Below are 8,876 nucleotides of genomic sequence, written 5' to 3' on the forward strand. Positions count from 1 at the left end.
TCTCGGCACCCTCCCTCAGGACCAGCGCTGGACATGGGCCCACCGTGCAGGAAAGTGGGAGGCAGAAGCTTCCTTCCACAGCCTCTCTGCTCGGCAGACGGACAACCTTGGCCCAGGTCACAGCCTGATTCTATTCACTGGGTGGGGGCAGGGGGTCCATCTCAAGAGCCATTCTGGCTGCCACATCACCTCTGGGGAAGGTGCAATGGCCTGTTGTTCAAATCCTGAATCCCGGACACGCTGACCTGGAGAACTGTGAAATCTCTTGTTAGCCCTGTGCTCCAGCTGCCCCCCTCCCCCAGAGGCCCCAGAGGGTCGTGAGGGCCACAAGACAGAACGAGGCATGGTGAGCGCAGGGTCTGCCTTCTCATGCACTCTGTGGCCAGACACAGTTCTGCCCACTTCCCTCTCTTCCCTACTCGTGGGGACAGTGGAAGGGTCCTTCCTCCTGGGTGCCTTTTAGCAGCAGTGCCCTCTCTAGGTCACAGCTGGGTGTCCATGGCCCTGTGGAGGCTCCAAGGAAGTCCGGTCCACACTCCTAGTGAGTCCACACTCCTAATGAGTTGGCAGGGACAGGAGAGCATTCAGAATCTGGAAGATGGGCTCTCTGAGCAACTGGAGACAAGCTCTTGGACCTCTGGTTAGGAGATGTGGGACAAACTGTAAGGGTGTGAACACTATGGGTGCCCTAGAGGGGTTGCTGCCCATCAGAGCCACAGTCTTAGCAGTCACTGAATGGGGCCACGTCAGGCACTATCCTGGACGCTTCCCGGGTCTGAATACACCTATTCTGCACAATGCCCCTGGAGTAGGAAGCATGATTCCATCACGCCTGTTTTACCCAGGGGACATGGAAGGGTACAGGAGGGCCTAACTCTGGACATGCCTGGTCTCTGCCCAGCTGGGGAACTGAGCAAAGAAATTCACGTCAGGGAATTTTTCAGACAGCCTCAAGAGGAAGTGGGGATGCTGAAGAGGAAAAGCAGCAGCAGGAAACAGTCTGCTTGAAGGTGGGGGTGGAGCTCTCCTCAAGGTTGAAGGAAGGGAAAGTTTCAAGTAAGTCAGGACCTGTCAGTCTCTTACCATTTTCTGATGGGGGTGAACACTCCCAAAGTTCACTTTGCACCAGTCTTCGGGATCTTTCTAAAGGTATGAGAAGCCTCTCCCATTTAATCTGCTGAGTGTAGGGGCAGTGGTAACTATTTTACTCAAGACTCTGGACTTCAAGGGCCATAAATCCAACTTGAATTAGCTTAAGCAAAGGGAGGTGCGTTAGAATAATGGGGCATCTCGACATCTGAGGAAGGGCATGGGTGCCACCAGGCTCCTATGACAACAGGAACCTGGCACTCCCGCCCCAGGAATCTTGGGTCTACGAGAGACAGATTCCCCCACGGCAGGAAATGGCCTCTAACAGATCTGGGCGTGAAATTCCTTGGTTCCACCAGCAGAGGGGAGAAGACCAAGGAGTGGCTTTGACTGGACTCGCTTGGGCCAGGTGTCTGCCCCTGGCCAGGCTGCGGGCAGGAAGTCAGAGCACACTGCTTGGCTTGGCTTGTCCACAGCTCAGCCCTGGACTGCATGGTGTGTTGGGGCCTTGAAGAGAAGGGGAAAGCCAGGCAGACACCCCATCTGCAGTAGACCGCAGCATAGTGGTGGGTTCCCAGGTGCAAACGTGGACAATGTGACTTCTTAAGGTTTTATCGGCTGCCAGACACCACAGTCAAGAAGGCAATGTCGTCCAGTTCAGTTGAGCAGACGTTTATTGAGCACCTATTAAGTGCAAGGCACTGTGCTAGGTGCCATGGGAAATACAAAGAGTGAACATAGACGGTCCCTGCCCGCGAGGAGCTCACAGTCTAGAAAGGGAGGTGAGACACAGTACACAATCAGCTGCAATGATACCGGCCAGTGTGGCAGGTGCCAAAAGCGAGACACAAGCGCTGTGGGTCACAGAGTGCCACAGGGTTGTTTCTGGCCAGAAGCACAGGCAAGGGCACAAAGAGAAGGCAGGAGACTGGGTCATTGAGGGGGAAGCCATTTGGGAGAAAGGGCATCTCTAGCAGAGAAAAAGAGGTGCACACAGAGGCAGGAGCCCACAGGAAACTGAGGAAACGTGTGTGGGCTGCAGTGAGCATCTGGGGAAGGGCTATTCAAAGTGGGCAGTCACACGTGGCCACGAGGACAGCACGGATACTATGCTCAGGGAGGGCTGAGCTCGGTGCTCTGGCCAAGAGGCACTGAAGATCACTGAATAGGATGGTTTGTGACCAGCAATGCATTCCTGGAAGATAAATCTGGGAGCACGCTGGGGTCTGGGAGGGTGGGGTGGGCTGACTGATCAGGGGCTGCCTGAGAGCATGAGAGAATGACTAGTGGGCACTGGCAGGACAAGGACAAGGTGGATGAGGGAACGCTGTGGCAGGGTGGGGTGGGAAAGGACAGCAAGGAACGGAAGCAGGCTGAGGGTCTGGGGAGTGAGTCTGAGGATGTCACAGGGTTTCCAGTCATGCTAGAAACGCATTTCTGAATGGCAGGCCTAGAGGTGGGACTGGAAGTCACTGCCCAGAGGGGACATGTGGAAGCAGGGAAGTTAGGGAGGGAGGAAGGAAGCTGGAGTTAATGACCATTAAGGGTGAGTAGTTTCTCACAACGTGGTCCCTGGACAGCCTGTGTGGGAAACACCCAAGGAGCTTGCTGATGTCTCCAATTTCTGGGCTTTACTCCAGGGCCACTGAATAAAGAGCCCTGGGGGTTGTGCTTAGTAATCCGCATTTTTAGCAAGAACCACCCTCCCCATCACAAGTCCATGGCTGGTCTGAAGTTTGACCACCTGTCAAGAAAGAAAAGGGTCTCAAGGACTGGCCTTTAGGTAAAAGAACAGAAAAGAATGAGGAACATTTGGGAGGGAAATCTCAGAAAAGGAGGAAAGTAAGAGCCACAATGTCAAGTATTCTGGTCACTGAGGGTGGACACGAAGATTAAGTATTGAGAAAAGGCCTCTGATTTGGCAATTACTGGTCCCTGATGACTTCTCCTAGACTATTTCAGGCAGTGGGTGGGATGAAGGTCAAGTTTGCAAATAAGGAAGTGAAGAGTGGGAAGGTGAGGGAGAGCAGCAATGCATGGAGAGGATTCTTAGGGGAAATTGGGTGATTTTACTACAGGAGCCAAGCTGTAATAATGGAGAATGATGGGGAGGTAGGTAATGAAGTAACAAATGGCAGGAGTCAGTGACTGACCAAACAGACCACAGTGAGGAGAGGAGAGGGACATGGGAAGGAAGGACAGGGGAGGACCTGGGAGTGCTGGTGGACAGCTGGAAGCTGAGGGAGAATGGTGCCAAGGCCCAAATTCAAGGAGCCCTGTGCCTGGGGCATCTCCTGTGGTGGGGGAGGGTGCTAGGAGCAATCACAGAGAGCACAGCTTTCTCTGTGACTCATACTCCACATGTGCCACGACAAACCTAAGCAAGACCCCATCCCTCCTCTCAGAGACCAAAAGCTGCAACAGGCCTGAGTCCCCAGCAACACCTCCACACCATAGCTGAGTCTGCCAGACAAAGCTGACCTGTCATCCGGGATGGCTGAGACGCCTTCCCACTGTTTTCTAGCCAGCAGCCTACTGGGTCTCAAACACAGGGTACTTGACAGAAAGGTCAAACAAGGCTTTCTTCTCCCAGAGCGGGGAGTCGGGGCCTGGGAAGAATGCAGGCCTGGGAATCATCCCGCATCACCATCTACTTATTCTCTGACCCCGGACAACCTCTCTGAGCACCAGATGCCAGTGTACCAAATAAGGTGCATCCTTGCCAGGCCACCTCCTTCACGGGAATGCCGGGAAATACAGGACGCAGAGGCACCACACTCTGTAACCCGCTGAGGAGTTACAAAATGATGATGCATTGCTGACACTGCCAAGGTGGCTCAAAAATCCACTGCTGGGGGCAGACCATCAAGAAACATTTCAGTAGCATCAACACTGAGCTTAATAGTAAGAGAAGGCTGAAGGACTTTTTTTAATGGTCTGAAAATTGAGTTTTTAAATACTAAGTTTAACTAAAGCTGATGATTTTCAGAAAGAACTGTGACTTATGTTTGATGTTGTAATTTATCAAAGGAAGTAATTAACCCACTTAGTCTCCTGCATCCTTCCTTCCCACGCCCAGAAAGAGGAAAGGGGCAGGTAGACCCCTCAGAAACAATACTAAGAATACAGAGGCTTACATGATACAAAGCTCAAAGGTCAAGTCACGTCTAGAGCCTAGGAAACTCTGGAACCCCAGGCCTAGCCAGCCCCACCCGGCATCAGTGGAGGCTTAGTCCCCTTTCAGGAAGACCTGTGTGGCTAAGCCTCAGCCATCAAGGCTTACCCCCGGGTCCTTTTCTGAACATTAGAGAAATACTGGATTGGCAACACTGTCAGACCAAACCTCAACCCAGAAGGTCAGAGTAACTACAAGACAGCCCTAGCCCTCACACGTCTGCCACACTTTTACAAACCACCAGTTCTGAAGATGAGGCACAAGGGCTGTGACTGAGTCACTTCCTGGCCACCTCAAGTCTCCATCCACAACTGGGTGGGTGACTCTGGCAACCTGCCCCCAAAAGGCAGTGGACAACCAGTTCCTTGTCAGGAAGCATCTTAAAGGCATCAGGGAGAAAACATGATTGAAGTGTAAGTCCAGCCACCTGGAGGACCCTGGATTCATCCCTGGAGGGGTACAGAGGTCAAACACACCTGCAGGGAGCCTCCTGGGGAGTCACCAGCTCTGCTCATGGCCAAAAAAGTCCCTTCACTATGAAAAACAAACCAGCACTGAGTCCTCAGCAGCTGTTTCTGGGGGCTGGGAGAGACGTGACCCACAGGGCAGATAAAAAACTGACCGTGAGCAGCCTGGGAAGGGAACAGGTATAAAATACAAAGCCCTTTGAAAGTCCAGAGAACAGTAAAGATGTTAAGAATAATTATCCAGGAAAAGAACTTCACTGACACAGAATTTGAACAACACTGAAAACACAATACTAAGATACCAATTCTGAGATAGACTCACTCACAGGAAGGGCAGCTTAGGAGAACACTAAAAAGACAAACACAGGAAAAATAAATAAGGGGCTCTGAGCCCTCATGGCAGCTACTAATGCTATTTATTGGCTTAGGGTCATTCTTGAGAATAGAAAACCACTTTTGGCAAAGCTGTATAAACTTCACATGGGTTGTACCTCCCATGATATGGACACAAAATTACTGTAACGATGGGGCTCTTTGTTAAATTTCTTCACATCCCACTATTATTTTCAGAGGCTAAGACATGACTTCTAGAGTCAGGTCAGGTATAGCGAGGCCTCAGCCTGGTGAGCATGTCAGAGCACTGGACAAGGAGTCTGGTCCCTGCCCAGCTGCTCTACGGCTGTGGACCTGGGCATGTGCAGACATGAGCACACTGAGCCTCAGTTCCCTCTTCTTCAGGGTGGGAGGGGAAGTAGGGTGGGACTACATGAGTTCTGAAGTTTCTTCTTGCCCTGACATTCTGGGAGTCTAACTGTGCCCTGGTCATTAACAATGGCTAGGCACAGGTGCCATCTAGTGGCACCACCTGCCCACTCTCACAAATGGCTCCAACAAAAGACCCACAGGAGCAAACCCAACTCCTACGACTCTAATTCCAGGGGTGAGGGCAGAGGAGACCGGGAGGGATGAGCACACTTCATGTTAGTGGACGTTACATAGTCATCTCAAGAAAATATACTTTAAGAGGTCTTGCTTTCCCTAAGAAAGCAACTCTTTTTTTTTTTTTTATTTTATTTAGAAAGGCTACTCATATCCATTTGTCAATATTTTCAGCTTTAAGGAAAATAGTTTAAAAAACATAAAAATGTAAATACACTCAAGAGTAACTGCTATTAAACAGTTCTGAACAGGCAGAAAATGTACTTTCCTTTTACAGAAAATGTTAAATCTGTAATAGCAGCATAATTTATATATAGAAAAAGCTGGTTTTGAAAACCCAGATTTTTTTATACACAAAACATCTGTTTTCTTTTCTATATACTACAATAGCATTTCCACTGGGAAATCGGTCTCTTCACATTATGTCACTTCCTGCTGCCACGTGCAGACACTAGCTCGAGTGTGGCCTTCAGTCCAACACCATGGCAGACAGTGCGTTCAGGTCTTTCATGTATGGGTGGGCCACCAATATCTGGTCGATTTTCAGTCTCTGCTCGGAGTCAGGGAAGATCTTCAGAAGGGCTTCCCTCAGCTCGCTGGTTTCTGCAGGAGACCTCTGTGCTGGCATGGGCACGTTCTGCTGCATACTGGGAAGGTTCGACAGAACTGGGAAGCGGGGCTGCTGAGGGAGCCAGTGGCTAGGTGGGGCACCCTGAATCCGGGCTGGAGGCTGGTGGCTGGTGCTGGCTGCCTGGGCCCCAGGGACTCTGAAGCTGGCGTCAAATATGCCCACATTTGGCAAGGCATTGAGCAGGGGCTGCATATCTCTGTGAATGGAATGAGTCTGGTGAGTCAGGCTGTAAGATAAATGAGAAACCTGCTGCTGACCTTGAGGCCGTGCTGCTCCATGACTTCTGAAGGCAAGCTGCCTACAGAGGGGTCCACAGGGATGACAACTACACCATCTCCAGACCAGTCATGATGGGAAATGACAGCTCATCATGAGCTACACCACCCTCCTAGGTTTGCAGCTGCAAGAATGGACCCCAGCCAACTGTTGGCTCTAAGCCAGGATGTGCCAGAATCACCTGAGAGCTTTCAAAAGACACAGACAACAGGGTCTTACTCTTCTGGAGACTAATTCTGTGTGGGGCCCTGGTTGATAGGGATTAGAAAAAGGGACTCCTTTGGGCAGAGGCAGCCACTACGGATACCTGTTGCCCCCCCTTCTCCACCCTCACCAGTCTGGGCGAGGTGTTGGTGCCCACAACCTATACACTCATGGGTAGGTGTGAGTGTGTGTAAAGGGCATCTGTCTTTTTAAAGAAGTTTCCCAGGTGACTTGGGCTTGCAGCTGAGAAATGGGGCTGGCCGAACACTTTTTCCAATTTCAAAAGCTCAACTAACTTCAAAAGTTAGTTCCTTGGTGAGTGGAGTTATTATTAACTTCTCACCCAATTTGTTAACACATTGTAAAGAGTGATTAAGTGCACGGGCAGGGCAGACCCTGCTGCCAGGCTGCTGAGGTGAAGAAGGAGCCAGAGAACTCTCTTTCCCATTAAGCCTGACCCGCAGGCCTTGATGCTTGCACACAGGCGCCAGATCTTAAATGCCCAGTGGAGATGCACTGACACCCAGCAGATGTTAAAATGGCTGCCATTCTCTGAGCGTAGGCAGAGAAGCAGAACCTTTGGGAACTAAGCCCTCATTCTATGTAATAAAACCCAAAGGCTCAGAAGAGAAATGATTCCTAAGACCCAGGGAGCCGAAACTGCACTTGTCTCCTCTGTGGAAGATACCTCTGTGTGAACCACCCCAAATCCAAATCTAGAATCCCCAAGGGATCTGGTTATAAATAAAGATCAGCTGTCTGTCACCAGGTTATACTATCTGTCAGTTAGGCACATACGATACTTTAGTTAACAGTGTCCATTACCCAAGAATTCTGAAAACGGATATAATCACCAGCAACTTATTTTAAAAACCCAACTAAAACAAAGAAAATGTCAACTATCAAATCAATTTCAGATCAATATGAAATACTGGCTTCTCCATTTAGTGGAGACAGAAAGTTCCCCGGGTAGTGATTCCTGAATAGTAAATAAATTAACAGGAACATCACAAATTTAAAGCAAATAACCTTGGAAAGTGAATGTAAGAGGATATTCACGTATACATAATGAACCTAAGTGGCGTTTGCTCATAAGTGGCAGTCAGCAAAACCTGCTTTGTCTTTTTAGACCTATACAAAGCTTGGCTCCCCACCCTCTCCTAGGATTAAAACCAAAGGACCATAAATGAAGACATGGTCTTTGGGGTGTGTGCTTGATTACCTTTCAAATATATTATACCAGCAATAAATCTAAGGCTAATACAAAATTTAAAAGTGTTGTCTTTAGTTATTCAGAGACATCACTTACACAAAAGCACAAAGAACTGAAACAAGTTTGTAAACAGAAAACAATGTGAAAAAGCAAATACCTAAGGAAGACTTCTTTCCTAAGAAAGTCTTCTAATCGAGGTCCGCTTCTTCCCAGAGGGTCATCAGGAACCATAAATATATCCCCGACGAAGGTATACTGAAGCAATCTATAACACAGAGAACGATTACAATGCTGGAGAAAACGTGAAGCTTTTATTGTTGCAGGAGCTGAGAAGAAAGTAGAAGTGTCCACCTAATTCCAAAGCAAGAGTCACCTATAAAATTGTAAGGCTGCTTACATGCCTAATGGAAAAAACAAACACATCCAAGTTAAGCCATCTGAATTTCTCTTTTGGATACAAATACAGTAAAGTAATAAACTTTTATCATTGGCCCTCACAATTCTTATCGAGACTTTCAGATTTTTATCTGGGCTTTGGAGGCAGCTTCTTCTCCTAACTTTGAAAACAAGATTTAAGACTGACTGCTTAGGACACACTGCTTAGGTGCTCAAAAAAGGTTTTACTTTTGAATAGTTGTATCTATAGGCAAACCACTGAAGATAACCTCTTAAAAAAACAAAACAGTACAGGGCGCCTGGGTGGCTCAGTTGGTTAAAGCATCTGACTCTTGATTTCGGCTCAGGTCACGATCTCGCAGTTCGTGGGATTGAGCCCTGCATTGGGCTCTGCACTGACAGCTCAGGGCCTGCTTGGGATTCTCTCTCTCCCTCTTTTTCTGCCCCTCCCCCCACTCACTCACTTTCTCTTAAAATAAATAAACT

At 49.0% G+C, this 8,876-nt stretch overlaps 1 protein-coding gene across 1 annotated transcript in view; it reads right to left on the minus strand.

Annotated features, from left to right (window-relative positions):
• Positions 1-1,745: 1,745 nt before the first annotated feature.
• Positions 1,746-8,876, minus strand: part of N4BP1 (NEDD4 binding protein 1) — a 50,026-nt gene continuing 42,895 nt past the window's right edge. The window contains exons 6-7 of the mRNA XM_042917775.1: positions 8,152-8,259; positions 1,746-6,497 (exon numbers count right to left, since the gene is read on the minus strand). Coding sequence (XP_042773709.1) covers positions 6,140-6,497; positions 8,152-8,259 — 466 coding nt within the window. The 3' untranslated portion in view covers positions 1,746-6,139. The remainder of the gene's footprint in view (positions 6,498-8,151; positions 8,260-8,876) is intronic.

Source organism: Panthera leo, chromosome E2 (assembly GCF_018350215.1).
Source record: "Panthera leo isolate Ple1 chromosome E2, P.leo_Ple1_pat1.1, whole genome shotgun sequence".
In the NCBI taxonomy this organism is placed as follows: Eukaryota; Metazoa; Chordata; class Mammalia; order Carnivora; family Felidae; genus Panthera; species Panthera leo.